The sequence below is a fragment of the Mirounga angustirostris genome, unplaced genomic scaffold, assembly GCF_029215605.1.
Source record: "Mirounga angustirostris isolate CCGP_5_RB_7025 unplaced genomic scaffold, mMirAng1.0.hap1 SCAF_4, whole genome shotgun sequence".
Lineage (NCBI taxonomy): Eukaryota > Metazoa > Chordata > Mammalia > Carnivora > Phocidae > Mirounga > Mirounga angustirostris.
Genome location: NW_026991712.1, coordinates 126010873 through 126029515, shown reverse-complemented (window position 1 = coordinate 126029515; position 18643 = coordinate 126010873). Strand labels below are relative to the sequence as shown.

The following is an 18643-nucleotide window of genomic DNA, read 5'->3' as shown; positions in this document are numbered from 1 at the left end:
TCATATAGCAGCTTGAATGATTCCTTTAAAACAAATCAGATCATCTAATCTTTGTCTTCCTATTATACTTTTTTTAAGATTTATTTCAGAGAGCATGCATGGTGGGGGTGGGCAGAAGGGTAGAAGGAGAGGAAGAAGGAGAGAAGAAGACTCCCCACTGAGTGGGGAACCCGACACTGAGATCTCCATCTCACAACCTGAGATCATGACCTGAGCTGAAACAAGGTTGGACACTTAACTGACTGAGCCACCCAGGTGCCCCAAGTATTGCACTTTAAATCCTCTCTCCTGGAGTGGTGTAAGGGCTACATATGATCAGGCTACTGTCTCTAAATACTCCTCCCTTTCATTCTTCTTCACTCACCTTGCTGTCCAAGATACTTGCTGCCTTTGGGATTTTATATTTGTTTTTTCTTCTGCCTGGCCTGGATGCTTTTATAGACTTTCACATGGATGATATGTCCTCATCATTCGAGGCTCAGTTCAGATGTCACCCCCTTAGGCCATCTCTGACCTCTAGTTGTGCCATTCTGCAATCACTATCCCATTATCATTTTATAGCATTTATCTGAAGTTATGTTCTATGTGTTTACTTGTTTATTGTTTCTTTTCCTTTAGAATTTAAACTGGAGAATAAGGACTGTCTATCTACCATTGACCAGTCCCTAATGCCTAGTCAGCGTTTTAGATATTTGTTCAAAGAATGCATATTGAAAAAAATCTGCCTCTACATTTTAGTTGGTTTTGTGACCTTGGGCAAGTAACTTAGTCTCTGTGTCTCAGATTTCTCATCTACATTGATGATCATAACTTCCTTTACTGTCCTCAAATGAGATATTTGTGAGCTCTTCAGAAACCAGAAAGTGCTGTGCAAATGGAAACTAGTAATAAACATGTAATTCAGCTTCTGGCATTTTATAATCAAGAAAGGATAATCCATGTACATTTTTTGAATTGCAGTTATGTTCAAATCTTAGTTTTGGTAAACCCCAGGATCCTGCTAGAGCAACTGAATTGTGGGAAAACTAATCAGTAACTTTTGATTAGGCTATGTGAGTTCTCAGTCCACTCATTCTTCTCAAAGCCATTTGTACTTTTCTGTTACTGTTATAATTGATGAGATCAGGCTTTTTTTTTTAAGATTTTTATTTTTTTATTTGACAGAGAGAGCACAAGCAGGGGGAGCGGCAGGCAGAGGGAGAAACAGGCTTCCGCTGAGCAGAGAGGCCGACTCGGGACTCTATCCCAGGAGCCTAGGATCATGACCCGAGCCAAAAGCAGACGCTCAAAGGACTGAGCCACCCAGGCACCCAACATCAGGCTTTTCTTGACTAAATTTATTCCCTTTGGCAATGTAAATTTCTTAAAAGTGGGTGTATCATAGCTAATAATCTAAAATTGGCTTATTATGCTTTGAGAGTTGGCTAAATATTTGCCTGGATTATATTTTATAGTCAGACTCCTACCACAGAAATTGGTATTTCATATTTTATCCTTAGGATGAAGCAAAAGTTGGTGTTTTTGAACTTCCAGAAGTATAGTAGGGAGCATTTAGATTTACCAAATAACAGAGTGAAAAGATTAGCAAATGTAATAAAAGTTGGACTATTAAATGCACTGGCAAGTTTCTTCTTTTACCTTCTGACTTACTGGTTACCAAATGACTGTGATTTTTTTCTTAGCACAATTTTCACTTTGGATTTATTAAATCTGTGAAATAGTAACAGATTCTTATTTTTAGCTATTGGAGAAAAATAGTCCATTATGGATTTTACCCACCTCCCCCTAATCCATTATGGCTTTTTTAACAGGCTTTTTTTTCTTTTTTTTTTTTAAGATTATTTATTTATTTATTTGACAGCGAGAGAGGGAACACAAGCAGTGGGAGAGGGAGAAGCAGGCTCCCTGCAGAGCAGGGAGCCCGATGCCGGGCTCCATCCCCGGACCCTGGGATCATGACCTGAGCCAAAGGCAGACACTTAACAACTGAGCCACCCAGGTGCCTCCCCACCCCTTTTTTTTAAAGATTTATTTTAGAGAGGGAGAGAGAGTCCCAAGCAGACTCTGCGCTGAGCTCAGAGCCTGACAAGGGGCTCCATCTCATGACCCTGAGATCATGACCTGAGCTGAAACCAAGAGTAGGATGCAAAACTGACTGTGCCACCCAGGCTTCCTCTAACAGGCATTTTAGAGTGACAGAATTGGATAGGCTTCCTGCCTCAACTTTCTACCGTTCACCTACCTCCTAATAACTCTTGGCCAGAAGGATCTGATAACTTCATGCTATATACTGTGTGTCATTTAAACCAGGCCAATATTTTCTCAGTACACAGTCACAACAGTTTCAGGTTAGATGTGAGAAGAAAAGTTGCCACTTCAAATTAAATAGTCCAGGATGTCATTAGGGTGTTTGATCATTAGGTTGGTTATTGGTTTAATGACTTTTATATCCCTTTTGACTGAGTTTTTAGAATTCTATTTCAGACTAAGGTGTGAATGGAAGCAGTATATATTAGCATTTTATTTTTTTTTAAGGATTTTATTTTTGTGAGAAAAATAAATTTATTTATTTTAAGAGAGCATGTGAGTGCATGAGTTGGGGGGGAGGGGCAGAGGGAGAAGCCAACTCCCCACCGAGCAGGGAGCCTGATGTGCAACTCGATCCCAGGACTCTGGGATCATGACCTGAGCCAAAGGCAGACAACTGAGCCACCCAGGCACCCATATAAGAGAACAAAGTTGTTAACACAAATTAACTGGAGAAAAACAGTTTGACCAGTGTCTGAAACTGGAGGCAGCCCCAGATAGTGGAAAGGACTCTGGACTAGGCCCAAGAGGATCTGTGTTCAAGTACGACCCATGTGCCCTTTGGTAAGTCACACAACTTCCTTTTACCGGCATACCAAAAAGAGAGGGCAATTTAATCTGTTTCTGAAAAGTAGCCAACAGTAAAGGATAATAAAAAGTCTTATGTTTTTACACTGTGACTTCTGTCTCTTACCCTTTCAGAAATTAAAATACCATCCTCTCACCCTCAGTTATTAGAAATTTCTTATCTAATTTGGTTGCCAAATTTGATAGTTTGTCCTGATTTAAGGGCTGTAAGAAGACTGAAGAATACTAGGATATTGCTTATGATCATTGATTTGCCCTAAATCCAGACTTTTATTATCCTCATCATTCTCACTTATCCATAACTGCAGAGCTCCCTTTTTGTCAGGTACACTTCCCACCTCTTCCATTTTACTGTTGCCTGGTAATTTCCATTTTTCCAGAAAGCCTGTAGAGAACTCTAAAATTTAGGGATTCTTTGTTGTCATGTACTACATCATGGCAATAATAGCGTAGTATCACTTATTTATTTGGAATTCCCACTAAATTGTAAGGTCGGTGACAATAAAGGCCATGTCTTTTTCTGTGTCTTTACTGCATAGCACACTCAGCAATAGCTTATAGTGGCTAGTGCTATATACTGGGCCTTATTCTAAGTGCTTTATCTGTATTTAATTCATTTATTCTTACAATACCTCTATGAGGTGCTTATTAAAATCTCCATTTTGCTGGGGTACAGGTAAGTTAACTAACTTGCCCAAGGTCACATGTTAGTGTTAGTGATCTGAACCCAGGCAACCTGTGTTGAAAGAATGGAAGAATCTATAAAAAGTCAAGTAATGAAATGGATCTCTCTAATTTCTGTGGTGTGGTTCACAACTTAGTATTTCTTACTTAGATTTTAAAAATACTTGCATTTGTTTTTATCAAGATATATGCCAAAGTTCTTCATGAGAAGGCAGGTCTTGATGTAATAAAAATATTACATACAAAATTAAAGAACCCATATGTTGTATAATAGGATAGAAGCTTGTTTTTCTGTGTTAATTGCATTGGTTGGATTAGTAATATGCTTTACTAAAATATACATAGTGCTCTATGCTGTGTGAATGTGTGAGAGCCTATGTGTATACATACATATTTGGTATGATTAGTGTTATTTTTCAAATACATTATTTAGGGGGTTTATGTGTTTGTAATCCACATCACTAGATTATAAGCTCTTCAAGAAAAGAATAGGATTGCTTAATTTTAATTTTTCCTCTGTATTACCACACAGCATCTATGATAGTGTTTGTACTGTTGGCATATTGGATTCCTCTACAAAATAGCCCACCTCCCAAAAAAAGCATACCAAGAGTTTTAAAATCAGACTCTTAGGAAAATTAAAATTCTTTATAGTTTAATCTTTTAGAACAATTAATGCTTGAGACAAAGGTTCTTCATGAGAATAAGAAAAATTTTCTTTGCCCTTCAGCGAAGGCAGAGGGTATATATGGGGGAAGAGAAAGGGACTTGCTAAAGTACTATTTCCCAACTTTACAGGGTTCTTCAAATTTAATGAGAGAAGGACCATCCTTACTGTATCATACACAGGGCCTCTTTGAATATATAAATAGTGTTTGGCTAGTTGCACACATCTTTTGGCAGCCTGTGTGTAAGCAGGATCTGTCCTTTGACCAGGATCAGGGGAGATACAGCACAGCATCATAAAATATATAGGAAATTGAATAACAATATTTAGTGAAAAAAATTCAGAGCTGCCTGCCCTTACTGATATACCATAATGCTCCCTTACTGTAGGGATAATGCTGGGTTGAAAATTTGGTACTCCTGACAGCATCTGTCTCAAAAAACTGGCTTTACCACCCAGTTCCTGAGTAATTTTAGTTAAATCTATAGCATACATCCCAATAACTTAGAATAAAGCTGGTATATAATGCTGCTGAGCAGGGAGCCCGATGCGGGACTCAATCCTGGGACTCCAGGATCATGATCTGATCCGAAGGCAGTTGCTTAACCAGCTGAGCCATCCAGGCGCCCTAAAATCATCTTTTTTCATCAACCTTAACCTGACTAACCAATTCCATTGATCTTTTACTTAATTCAGTGCATTGGTTACAGAGAGCTGCTATATCCCAGACACGATTATTGCTAATTGAAAATGATAAAGCTGAGCCCTAGCCCCCACTTCCAGAGACTGATTTCACTGGTCTATATCTGTATGTGTAACAACTTCCTAAGTTGATCCTTAAAGTGCAGCCCACACTTGAGAGCCACTGAAGTATAACTGCTCCATCAGACTTTTGCTAATTTTTGATGCCTTATAATTTGTTCTCTAGTTGTTATGGGCATATAGTCAAGAGAACTCAAGGTCTAGAAGCATTTTCTTCTTTTTTTTTAAGATTTTTATTTATTTGAGAGAGAGAGAGCACGTGAGAGGGGGGAGGGTCAGAGGGAGAAGCAGACTCCCTGCCGAGCAGGAAGCCCGATGTGGGACTCCATCCAGGGACTCCAGGATCATGACCTGAGCCGAAGGCAGTGGCTTAACCAACTGAGCCACCTAGGCACCCTAGAAGCATTTTCTGTTTTTTAACCCTATCAGTTTTTTGTTGATCTGAGCTAGGGCAGATTTTCTTAAACAAGGGTATGTTTGAGAAAAACCCTGCATTATCTGGGTGTTTTTTAAAAATGTGGATATTTGGGCCTAATGAAACTTGTTTTAGGAAATCCACATTTCTTATTTAAAGAAAAAAAAGCATAATAGTTGATTCTTACGCTTATCAGTTTGAAAACTGCCCTCTTATGCAAAAAGTTTAATAAATACAGAATTTAGCTTAATTAAATTTTGTTTCCCCAGCTAGACTAGTACATGTTCTGAACACAGAGATCTTGTTCTCTCCCCTTTTCTCTCTATAAAAGAGGGCTGGTTGAGGACTGGATCTTACTCTTTGGTTTGCCCAGTATGGCTTGGTGCTTTTATGTTGGTAAAATCTTAATATCAAATTGAATTGTTTGTTATCATAGTTACCACTTCCCTGCAAAGCTATAGTTCAAATTGTAGAATATGTGGTTATGAATATTGGGGGCTTTTGAGGCTATATAGCATGGAAAAGAAGCTTCACTCAATTTTTCTTAGGATAGCAGACTTGGAAAGACCTTGAAGATCATCTAATCTGTTTCTGTCATATTATGGTGGAGGAAATTGTGACCTGGATTGCTTGAGAGCCATGCACAAAGTGACAAGATTAATTGCAGAGTCAACACTAGATTCCTAATCCAGTGCTCTTAATTTCATCAAAGAACTCTGAAGCAGCAGTGATTGGGTTAAATTTCAGTTGGAGGTTTTCTGCTTCTTAGATTCTTCTTAGGAAAGAAGAATCTTTGCAGAACCAAAAACATCTTGATTTTTGTAATCAGGACATCTACCTTTACTCACAACATTTATGCTTTGAAATAGATTATTTAAAGAGGATCTTTGCCAATGAAATCCTTAACTGAAGATGGGTGGGTATGAGATGTAAAGCCCACTTGGCATACAGTTTTGTTGTTGTTTTTTAGTGGAACTTTGCTTCTCTGTCCTGACATTTCCATGTCTCTATTTATAGCAGTGATCTCTTTGGAATTTGCCTTCTGATTCTGTTTGTTCTTTTATGTTGCTTCATATTAACTGATATTCTCACTTCATTTTTAAGATATATTTGAAAGGATTGGAAAATGAAAAGAAGGAATTAAAATTTTTAAAAGGAGCATCTGAAATTGTTATTTTTCTTTGATTTACCATAATCATTGTTTATAACAGGTCATCTAATTGTAGTACCTAGTGATACAAATACTAATTTTTCAAGATAGGATGGTAGTTTATTTTTTAAATTTAAGATCATATGAAGCCTACAGTAAATTTCTTTTATCCAGGACAGATAATGCTTTTAGATTCTTAACAACCTTGCTCTTTAAGGATGTACTTTGATGCAGGTGAAGACCAAGAGATTTTTACTTAGAGCCTTTAAAATGGTAAACTCCTTAAGGGTGGGAACTGTTTTATTTACCTTTGTGATTAACATAATACCTGTCATCCAGTAGGTGCTTATTTATTCGATTCAGTAAAAATGCTGGGCATTGTTCTAAGTGCTGGAGATACAGTGGTGAACAAAATAGACAAATATGCCTACCCTCATGGAGCTTATTCTGGGGAGTGAATATTGAATGAAACCATGAATCACTGCAAAGACTCCATCTTTGTTTTCAGATAGTTCTTTGCATCAGTCTAACAAAGAATATTCTGGAGTTGTGAGTTTGAGCCCCACGTTGGGTGTAGAGATTACTTAAAATCTTTAAAAAAGTAACCTGTAGTTTATTTAGTAATGGGTTGAAGACTTGGAATGGAAGAAACTTAATGATCAGATCATTCATTCATTAAACATTTACTTCTTGAGTGTGCATATGTAAAATTATTTGAAATACTCACATAATTGCCAGTTACTGTCATCCTGATTCTCATTCACTTGTGTTCTGTGTGCAACCCTGTGTAAAGGCGTCAGTTGCTAGCCAAGCCACAACCAGGGAATTTCATCTCAAATCAGATGCTACTGAGTGCCTCTGACTATTCTGACCAGCAACTCCATATTCACCAAAGTTCTAGTTGTTTGCTTGTTTATTGTCTGTCCTTCACACCAAAGTGTGAGCTCCACAGAACATCTTGTGTATTTTAGTTAGCACTGAATCCCAAGTACATAAAATAGCATGCCACAGTGTGTGTTAGTAAATAGTAACCAATCAGTCCCTGAGCACTCAAGATACAATTACATTCCCTCTCATTGGCATAACCTATGTCTAGTCTTCACACTACTCAAAAAATAAAAATCCTCAACTCTAATATTCTTCTCTTAAGAAGAACTCTCTATCTTGTTTACTAATCTACTCTATCTGTTCTTCTGACACTTCCCTTTTCTTTCAATCTCTATTACTTCCTGGCCTTAGTTTGCCAGTCCCTTCAAGAATTCCCAACTCCAGGGCGCCTGGGTGGCTCAGTTGGTTAAGTGACTGCCTTCGGCTCAGGTCATGATCCTGGAGTCCCTAGATGGAGTCCCGCATCGGGCTCCCTGCTCGGCAGGGAGGCTGCTTCTCCCTGACCTTCCCCCCCCCCCCCATGTGCTTTCTCTCTCTCTCATTCTCTCTCTCTCAAATAAATAAATAAAATCTTAAAAAAAAAAAAAAAAAGAATTCCCAACTCCCATTCCCCTTGTCTTTCAGTAGTGTCCACTCTAAATCCACAACTCCTAATCACTTAAAATAGACACTGGAGTTAGATGAGCTTCAGTTCACCATTTGTTACCTAAGTGTTAGGTTATTTAACCTTGCCAACTTTAACCTTTTTTGTTTCAGTTTGTTCATTTGTGTTTAAATCTGTTTTTATTTTTAAATTAAACTCTACGCCCAACGTGGGGCTCAAACTCACGATCCCAAGATCAAAAGTCATATGCTTTATTGACTGAGCCAGCCAGGCACCCCCTGAGTTTCAGTTTGTTTTTTGATACCCTAAGCATTGCTATGAAAATTAAAAATGAGATTATTATAACCAGATGCTATTTCCCATAAGTAATGAAAACCCGTATTAAATAATAACCAAAAAATCCAGGCATAGAGTGGCCCTACGGCTGGTTGATTTACAGCTCAGCAATACATGAGATACCCATGTTTTTTTCATCTTTGCCCTTTGCCATCCTCAGCTAGTGGCTTAATGCTCCTAATGATTGCATAAGGGTTGCCATGGTTCCCAGTGTATGCAGTCATAACTGTAAAGTGGAAGAAGAAAGTTTCTTGTCTTTAAAAAAGCAAGGAAACCTTTCTACTACCCGCTTCCCCTGAACACCAGTCGGACTAACCTTGTGCTGACCAAAGCTGAATCACAGGCTTACTCTAGCAAGTAACGTACTTGGTTCTGAATAATTAAGATTCATCTCCTGGGGATAAGGGAGAGGGTCCCACCTTCCTAGTAATAGTTATTATTACTACTGCATTTGTGAATCTTAGGACTCTGTCCTTGGAACTTTTTTTTCCCCATCCACATTCACTCTAGTATAATCTCTAGCCTCAAGGTTTTAATTTCACCTCTACTCCCAATTTTTTATCTTCCGTCTGGACTGCTTCTATGAATACTAGACTCCTATATCCAACTGCTTATTAGATACTACCATTCGTAAGTTTAATAAGCATCTTAAACTTAATATGTCCAATATTGAACTCCCCAATTCCCCACCCCTCAGCTCTTCTATCTTCCTATATTAGTTAATAGCAGTTTTGTTCTTTCCGTTTGCTGAAACTGAAAAATCTTGTAGTTATTATTGATTTCTCTCACATCCCACATTTGATTCACCAGGAAGTCCTACTGACTCTACCTTTAAGATAAATAATACCACCACTGTTACATCATTGTCCAAACCACCTGAATTATTGCAATACATTCTTATTGGTCTTCCATCATTGCCCACCATACTTTCCCACTCTTTTCTTAAAATAGAAATCAAGGCAATCCCGTCATTCTGCATAAAACTCTCCAATGGCTTCTCATCTTCCCTCAATACAAACCAAAGTCTTTAGGAGCCTACAAGACTTTACACCATCTGGCCCCTTATTATTTCTCCGAATGTCCCCACCCCATCATTTTGACACAGCTGCACCTCGAAGATGCCGGGCATTCCCTCACCTCCAGACTTCTGTACTTTGATATTTCCCTCTACTTGGTATCAACCCCCACATCTATACGTAGCTTTCTCCCTTTCCTCTTTTAGGTCATAGTACAAATACCATTTTCTCTGTGAAGCCGTTTCTGCCCACCCCATCTAAAATTTTAATTCTTTTATTTTCCTTAGCTCCTACCATCATCTAACATTGCATATAGTAGTGTTTTTTAAAATATTTTTAATTATTGGGGCACCTGGGTGGCTCAGTTGGTTAAGCGACTGCCTTCAGCTCAGGTCATGATCCTGGAGTCCCAGGATCGAGCCCCGCATCAGGCTCCCTGCTCAGCAGGGAGTCTGTTTCTCCTTCTGACCCTGCCCCCTCTCATGCTTTCTCTCTCTATCTCATTCTCTCTCTCAAATAAATAAATAAATAAAATCTTTAAAAATATATTTTTTAATTATTAAGAAATCTTTATAGGAGTGCCTGGGTGGCTCAGTCAGTTAAGTGGCTGACTCTTGGTTTCCTCATGATCTCAGGGTCCTGGGATTGAGCCTGGAGTGGAGCTCCATGCTCTGCACAGAGTCTGCTAGAGATTCTCTTCCTCTTCCTCTCCCTCTCGCTCCCCTTTTACCCCTCCCCCCTACTCTCACATGCTTGCTTTCTCTCTCTCTCTCTCTCAAAAGATCTTTAAAAAAAATCTTTATAGGGATGCCTGGTTGGCTCAGAGTTAAGCGTGGGCCTTTGGCTCCAGTTGTGATCCCAGGGTCCTGGGGTCGAGTCCTGCATTGAGCTCCTTGCTCAGTGGGGAGGCTTCTTCTCCCTCTGCCTGCCACTGCCATTCCCCCTGCTTGTGCACACTCTCTCTTTCTCTCTCTCTGACAAATAAAGAAAATCTTAAAAAAAAAAAAATTCTTAAAAAAATATCTTCTATCTTCCCCATTAGAACGTAAAGTACATGAGGCAGGAATTTTTGTTCAAACTCTATCCCCAGTACCTAGAAAGGTGCTTTGGCATATGGAAGGTCCTTAAAATGTTTGTAAAGAAATGAATGTTTATTCATCATGATTTCTTGGTTTCAGCCGGGTCCAATTTACTAATCTCACTTGTTTCCGATCAGTTTCCTTCCTATTTCTCATAACTGCTATGCCAGACCATCACCATTATCAAATGCTCTACTTTCATTCTTAGCTCTGTAGTAGTGGATTTCCTTTTTAAAAAATTTTTTAAAGAACATGGCTAGCATCTATGAACTTCTTGTTCTTCCTAGTCCATCCTCTTGTCTTCAAATTTATAAATTGGTCCTTACCTATTTTCTGTTAATCTCAGAGCCCACTTCTCATTTTGTTCAAATTTTATCTACTTATACTCTTGGTACCAAACCCTCCTATCTTCTCTGAACCTTACCTAAACAATCCTTTCTTAAGTATTTTTATATATCTCATTTTCCTCTACATTGTTTTCTTCTTCTCTTGACCATCTTAAAACCTCCTTTATTCCCTCCTTTATATACAATTCTCTTCTTTCCTTCAGATGACTTTCTTGAAATGTTTAAATTTACTATTCTATTTTCATGCCCCTCTTGTTCAATTCCCTGGACTCTGGCTTTTGCTTTTCGTTGCCTATAATTACATCTACTTCAGAGGATTGTTGTGAGAGAGTAGATGAGGTTATATTGTTGTTAGAATAGTGCTTGCACATAGTTAATGTTTTTTTGAGTGCTTACCATGATTACCTATAACTCTTGAAACCAAAATCACTTTTGTGGGTACTCTTCTATTACCTTTCTTGACTTTCCTGTATCCTTCATGAAATGCTACTCCTTTTGATTTTGGGACATTAGTGGTATCAGGATGCTTTCACCTTCAAGTAACAGAATTTCTCTAACAGTAAGTCCAATGATGGGTGGTTCCAGGATTGATTCAGAGATGCAACAACCCTATTGAGAACCCAGCCGCTTGCTCTCTTTACCCTCTACCATTCTCATTGTGTCACAGATGTTTATCTTCAGGGTTGTAAGATAACAAGCATTGTGTTTTCATTTTCCAAAAGTAGAAAGGCAGTGCTGGGGTTTCTCCTGGGTAGGTATTTCTTTATAGGGAAGACAGTCTGCCTAAAGTTCCCCAGAGCATTTCCCTTACATCTCATTGGCCACCACTACACCAATCACTGGCAAAAGGAAATGTGATTACTATGATTGATTTAAACTAACCATGAGTCACTCCCCCGGGACTGGGGAAACTCCCCCTTCCTTGAGTTCATTATTTTGGAAGAAATTGGTATCTGTTAAGCGAGAAAGAAGTTAGGAATAGCTATTTGGTTCATAATCAGTAGTATCTGCCATTGCATTCTCACTTGGTCTCTGCTCCTGCTCAGTGTTTTTCATTGTCTCCTCTTGATTGGTGTGCCCTTTAAATGCTGGGTATCCTAAAGTTCTGTCTTTCATTCTTTCAAAATTATTCCTCTTTTCCGCTTTAAAATACCACCTGTGTTACAATATTTTCTAAAGCTTTATTTCAGCCAAGACTTTTTTCCTAAGCCCCAATTAAGAATATCCAACTCTCTCCTGGACATCTTCATCCACATTCAATTCAATTAAATATTGTTTTACTAGGTTTTTGGAAGTCAAATAAATCTTTGCCCTATATGATCTTACATTATAGTTGGGGAGTTAGCCAGAGAAATGAGTTGTTATAACATAGATGGTAATTAGGAATGCAGTCTTAGCAAGCGATAAAATTTACCAAGTACAGAAATAACGTAGATGAATGAGTGATCAGTAGGGTGGTAGGCATGTTCTGGTGGATCTCCTTTTTCCCTTCAAATGTACTCTTCCTATATTCTACATTCTATACTGTCAGTAGTAGCCCAAATGAGCACACCTTTGTTTAATCTAGAAACCAGGGCAACCTAAAATCTTTCCAAATCCCCAGATACAGTTGGTTGGCAAGTTGTACACATTCTATCTTTTTATTACTTAAATTTACCCATTTGTCTTTTTATATCCTAGTCATACTTTACGTCCCTGTAATTTCTCACTTCATTGAATTATTTACTTAGTAAAAGTTAATTGAATAGCAATGTATTATAAGGCTTTGTACTAGGGGGAAAAAAAGTTGTAGAAAAAACCCCCAAACTGGAACTCTCAGGGATGTTACGACCCTGTGGGTGAGGCATAAGCACACAGATGGTTATGTAGTTGTGATAAGTGATAGAGTGGAGATACTGGGGAAAATACGGGAAATCAAGGTCAAGGGAGCCTAATCCAAGCTGGCACTCAGATTTGCCCAACTAGAGGCTGAGTCTCAAAGTGGTAGTAAGCTCCGTGCCCAGAGGGAAGAGTGGAATACATCCACACCATTTCCTTTACACATGCCAAAGAAATATCACTTCAGAGACATTACTTTGGGTGACTGTATTTAATACTGATGTTGCTCAAAAAGTTTTTTAACTGATCATCATTAATGTAGAAGATTAACAGTAGTAGTATATCATACAGTTGATCCTTCATTATTCACCACTTCTGTACTTTTTTTAAAAAAAAGATTTTATTTATTTATTTGACAGAGAGACACAGCGAGAGAGGGAACACAAGCAGGGGGAGTGGGAGAGGGAGAAGCAGGCTTCCCACTGAGCAGGGAGCCTGATGTGGGGCTCGATCCCAGGACCCTGGGATCATGACCTGAGCCGAAGGCAGATGCTTAACCAACTGAGCCACCGAGGCGCCTCTTGGCTAAGATTCTAACAGTTCAGTGAAATAGCAGCCTGTGTTCTTTCCTGCCTCTCCTCTGTGCTACAGACTTTTTTCTTTGTATTACTTGTCTTATTCTGAGGAACCGTTGACTTCACTGTGGCCACAGACTGCTCCCTTTTGTTTTCCAGCGGATTCTGATGCTTTCTCTGACTCCTTATGAGAGGAGAAACTTTAGAAAAGAATGAAGTGAAAATCACATAAGTTCCTCATTTCCTAGTGATGCTTTTACTTTCAGCACTGTGAAAGAAATGTACTAAGTGAACATGTGTAAATGGAGCCATTCCCACTACTTTAAATGTAAAGTATCATTTCAAAAAAATACAAGTACCTTTTTTAAAGATTTTATTTATTTGAGAGAGAGAGAAAGCATGTGAGAGAGAGAGAGAGAGAGAGAGAGCAGGAGCAGGGGGAGGGGCAGAAGGAGAAGCAGGTTGCCCTCTGAGCAGGGATCCTGATGAGGGGCTCAATCCCAAGGTCATGACCTGAGCCCAAGGCAGACGCTTAATCGACTGAGCTACCCAGGCGTCCCTCAAGTATCTTTTCTTAAAGATAAAAAATGGAATACTAGGGGCACCTGGGTGGCTCAGTCGTTAAGCGTCTGCCTTCAGCTCGGGTCATGATCCCAAGGTCCTGGGATCGAGCCCTGCACTGGGTTCCCTGCTCCGCGGAAAGCCTGCTTCTCCCTCTCCCACTCCCCCTGCTTGTGTTCCCTCTCTCTCGCTGTTTCTCTCTCTGTCAGATAAATAAATTTAAAAAAAATATTTAAAACAAATGGGATGCTATTTTTCAATGTTATTGAGGTAAAATTGACAAAACTGTAAGATACTTCAGATAATTTGATATATGTTTACATTGTGAAAGGATTCCTCCCCTCTAGTTAATTCACATCCATCACCTCACATATTTACCTTTTCGTAAGATAGTACACATTTCACAAATCTGCATGTGATCCTTGCACAGGGGCCTTGCTAATCTTTCAGTGTTATTCCAACGATAGTGTATGTGTTGCTGAAGTGAGCACGGGGATACTATTTTATATAAGTAAAAATGGACTTTTCTTTAGAGTGCATCTGTTAAGATTTTATTTCCCATAAATGCACATGTGAGAGATGTGTATGTGTGAGACTTAAGTTCATAGGTTGAGATTTCTGAAAAATTGGACTATAGCACTGGTGATTCATAGAAACCTCTATGTCTACACTGGCTGATACAGTGGCCACTAGCCACATGAAAGCTAAGGACCTGAAATGTGGCTATCTGAATTGAGATGTTGTATAAGTGTAAAATTCGTTCTGGATTCTGAGACTTAGTGCCAAAAAAAGAGTGTAAAAGATTATTATTATCGACAGGATTTAGAAAGAAAGAGGGGGACGGGGAGGGTTTTCAGTTTGGACTAAGAACACAAAGCCCAATGGAAAAGAGCATAAAATGTGTGTGATACAGCAAAAAAGCTGGTCAGATTATATAGCAGAGGATTTAGGAAGGCTCATATTAGGAAGCTGACAGAAAAAGTTATGGTCAGATTGTTGAGAGTTTTGAATGTCATTTTTTTAACTCAATAACATTATTATCTTTATAATGATTACATGTTGTAATGATAATATCTTAGATTTATTGGGTTAAATAAAATACATTATTAAGATTAATTTTACTTTTCTCTTTACTTTTATTAAAATGTGGATTCTAGAAATGCTTATATGACATATGTGGCTCACTTTATATTTCTGTTGGACAGCATTGCTCTAGATTATGTGATCTTTCAACATAGTCAAAGTGTTATAATCAAATATCAATTTACAAGACCCATTTAAAATGACCTAGAATTCTATAGTTTTTTTTTTTAGCTCTCTGATTCAGTATTAAAAAGTAATATAGAGAATACTTTATTTTAACTAATTCCAAAATGCTAGGAAAGTATGAGATTAGCTCACTGTATATTCACTAGTCCTCTAGTAAGTTTTTCAATGACTTCTTGTAAAAAAGGGTACAAAGAAGGGCAAGTTGTTACTGGGCTATTTTTTTTTTAAAGATTTTATTTATTTATTTGACAGAGACAAAGCGAGAGAGGGCACACAAGCAGAGGGAGTGGGAGAGGGAGAAGCAGGCTTCCTGCTGAGCAGGGAGCCCGATGTGGGGCTCGACCCCAGGACCCTGGGATCATGACCTGAGCCGAAGGCAGACGCTTAACGACTGAGCCACCCAGGCGCCCCTAAATTTTTATAAACTTTTTTTTTAGCACAAATTTATTTACTAACCAAAGGGATGATCCTAATTAAATCAACACTTTGAAAGAGATGCATGTGAAATGTTTGTGATAAGGATAATTGAACACAGTAATGAAAAAAAAAGCAGTATGGAGATTTGCTCATTGAACTGAGCTTGTTCATCCTCACAGCTAATTCCTGTCCACAATGATGATGGAATTTTTACTCTACTTTTTCATAGACCCGCGTACAGGTGACATTATTCATGACGCATTCCACCACTAATTTCCCATTTTCCAATTTTCTTGTGATTGTGCTTTCCTTCCCATCCCATTCCTGATGTTGAACCAACGCACCGTCTGTGAAGTTGCAGACGGTCTCAGTTTTTCTGCCATCAGCTGTAGTTTCTTCAAACTTCTCTCCCAGGTTACATGAAAACTGTGTTGTTTTCAAAGTGCTCTCAGTTTTTATGGTGAGGTTTTTGCCGTCAGAAGAGATGATACAATCTGGTTTGGCCATTGCACCCACTTTTCACAGAGCCATTCCCACTCCTACTTCCTTCATGTATTCGTCAAAGCCTTTGCTTTCCACTAAGCGCCATCTTCCAACCAGCTGCTGAATGGTGGCCATGGTGGGTGCGGGCCGGTGGGCCTAGCAAGCAGAGCAGAGTGGGGCATCGGGAGCATGGCTTCCTAATTTTTATAAACTTCTTAAAGCAATTTCACATTATCTTATTTTTTTGAAGGCGTGTACTTTTAAATTTTATTTATTTTTATTTTTTAATATTTATTTATTTTTAGAGAGAGAGGAGAGGGGAGGGGTAGAGGGAGAGAAAGAATCTTTTTTTTTTTTTTTTAAGATTTTATTTATTTATTTGAGAGAGAGAGAATGAGAGACAGCATGAGAGGGAGGAGGATCAGAGGGAGAAGCAGACTCCCTGCCGAGCAGGGAGCCCGATGCGGGACTCGATCCCGGGACTCCAGGATCATGACCTGAGCCCAAGGCAGTCACTTAACCAACTGAGCCACCCAGGCGCCCGGCAGAGAAAGAATCTTAAGCAGGCTCCACACCCAGTGGGGAGCCCGATGTGGGGCTGGATCTCATGACCCTGAGATCATGACCTGAGCCCAAATCAAGAGTTGGACACTCAGCTGACTAAGCCACCCAGATGCCCCTGTTTATTTATTTTAAAATTTTATTTTTAAGTAATTTCTACACCCAACATGGGGCTCAAACTCACAACCCCAGGATCAAGAGTTGCATGCTCCAAGACTGAGCCAACCAGGTACCCCTGTACTTTTAAATTTTGTTGTAAATCTTTTCTTTTGTAAAAGCCATTAATTCAATAAAATTAAATGTGTATATTCAATTATAGTGCTTTCTGCAGGAAAAGTATTAAAATCAAGCAATGACACAGTATTAAAACTTGAAAACTTTGGGAGTTACCAATATAACTATAGTGATGAAGTGCTGGGAAATTCCAGTGGTACAGACAGTAGTCCAGGGAGAATTATGACTGATAAAAGCTCTGTTCTCTTTTTTTTTTTTTTTAAAGATTTTATTTATTTGACAGAGAGAGAGACAGCAAGAGCAGGAACACAAGCAGGGGGAGTGGGAGAGGGAGAAGCAGGCTTCCTGCCGAGCAGGGAGCCCGATGTGGGACTCGATCCCAGGACCCTGGGATCATGACCTGAGCTGAAGGCAGACGCTTAATGACTGAGCCACCCAGGCACCCAGCTCTGTTCTCTTTTTAGGTTAGTTTGACATCTTTTACTGTTACTCTCGAAGCTTACAAATGTTGATGAAACTTTGTCAAGAATATACCTTAGAACCAAGAAAGTAATTTCACTAGCTTCAAAGTAAACTGACACTTAAGAAATGTCAGGGATGTTGCTGGAGTGGGGGGTGGGGTGGGAGGGATGGGGTGACTGGGTGATAGACACTGGGGAGGGTATGTGCTCTGGTAAGCGCTGTGAATTGTGCAAGACTGTTGAATCTCAGATCTGTACCTCTGAAACAAATAATGCAATATATGTTAAGAAAAAAAGAAGAAGAAGGTAGCGGGAGGGGAAGAATGAAGCGGGGGAAATCGGAGGGGTAGACGAACCATGAGAGACGATGGACTCTGAAAAACAAACAGGGTTCTAGAGGGGAGGGGGTGGGAGGATGGGTTAGCCTGGTGGTGGGTATTGAGGAGGGCACATTCTGCATGGAGCACTGGGTGTTATGCACAAACAATGAATCATGGAACACTTCATCTAAAATTAATGATGTAATGTATGGGGATTAACATAAGAATAAAAAAAAAAAAAGAAATGTCAGGGATGGAGTGTCTGGGTGATGGACATTGGGGAGGGTATGTGCTATGGTGAGCGCTGTGAATTGTGTAAGACTGATGAATAACAGACCTGTACCCCTGAAACAAATAATACATTATATGTTAATAAAGTTTTTTTTAATAAAATAATAATAAAAAAGAAATGTCAGATACCTGGGACCCCTGGGTGGCTCAGTTGGTTAAGTGTCTGCTTTCAGCTCAGGTCATGATCCCAGGGTCCTGGAATTGAGTTCTGCATTGGGCTCCCTGCTCAGCGGGGAGTCTGCTTCTTCCTCTGCCTGCCGCTCCCCCTGCTTGTGCTCTCTCTCTCTCTGACAAATAAATAAATAAAATCTAAGAAAGAAAGAAAGAAAGAAAAAGAAAGAGAAAGAAAGGAAGAAAAGGAAGAGAAAAAGAAAAAGAATGAACGAAAGAAAGAAAGGAATGTCAAATACCTTTTAAAAGAAAGTTTGTTTTTGGGGCTCCTGGCTGGCTTAGTCGGTAGAGCATGCCACTCTTGATCTTGGGGTTGTGGGTTTGAGCCCCACATTGGGCATAGAGGTTATGTAGAAAAATAAAGTTTTTTCAAAGACCTAATGAATTGACCCTTTTTGAAGAACATGAAGGAGCAGTCATTAAGTTAAAAAAATGACATTCAAAACTCTCAACAATCTAACCATAACTTCTTTTGTCAGCTTCTTAATGTGAGCCTTCCTAAATCCCATGCTGTAATCTGACCAGTCTTTTTGCTGTATCACATACATTTTATGTTCTTTTCCATGGGGCTTTGTGTTCTCGGTCCAAATAGAAAACCTTCCCCATGCCCCTCTTTCTTTCTAAATCCTATCAATCTTT

The 18643-nt window shown here is 39.1% G+C and overlaps 2 protein-coding genes and 1 non-coding gene across 3 annotated transcripts in view; 1 reads left to right on the top strand and 2 right to left on the bottom strand.

The window, feature by feature from the left end:
• Positions 1 to 18643, top strand: part of DNAJB4 (DnaJ heat shock protein family (Hsp40) member B4) — a 44252-nt gene that overhangs the window by 1501 nt on the left and 24108 nt on the right. The window lies entirely within an intron of this gene.
• Positions 14183 to 14288, bottom strand: LOC123860668 (U6 spliceosomal RNA). Its single transcript, XR_006794789.1, has one exon. It is a non-coding gene; the product is annotated as a U6 spliceosomal RNA (small nuclear RNA).
• On the bottom strand, positions 15493 to 16111 carry LOC123859470 (fatty acid-binding protein 5-like). The gene is given in 1 exon segment (XM_045897373.1): positions 15493 to 16111. A coding segment is annotated over 1 exon segment (408 nt). The 5' UTR covers positions 16102 to 16111; the 3' UTR covers positions 15493 to 15693.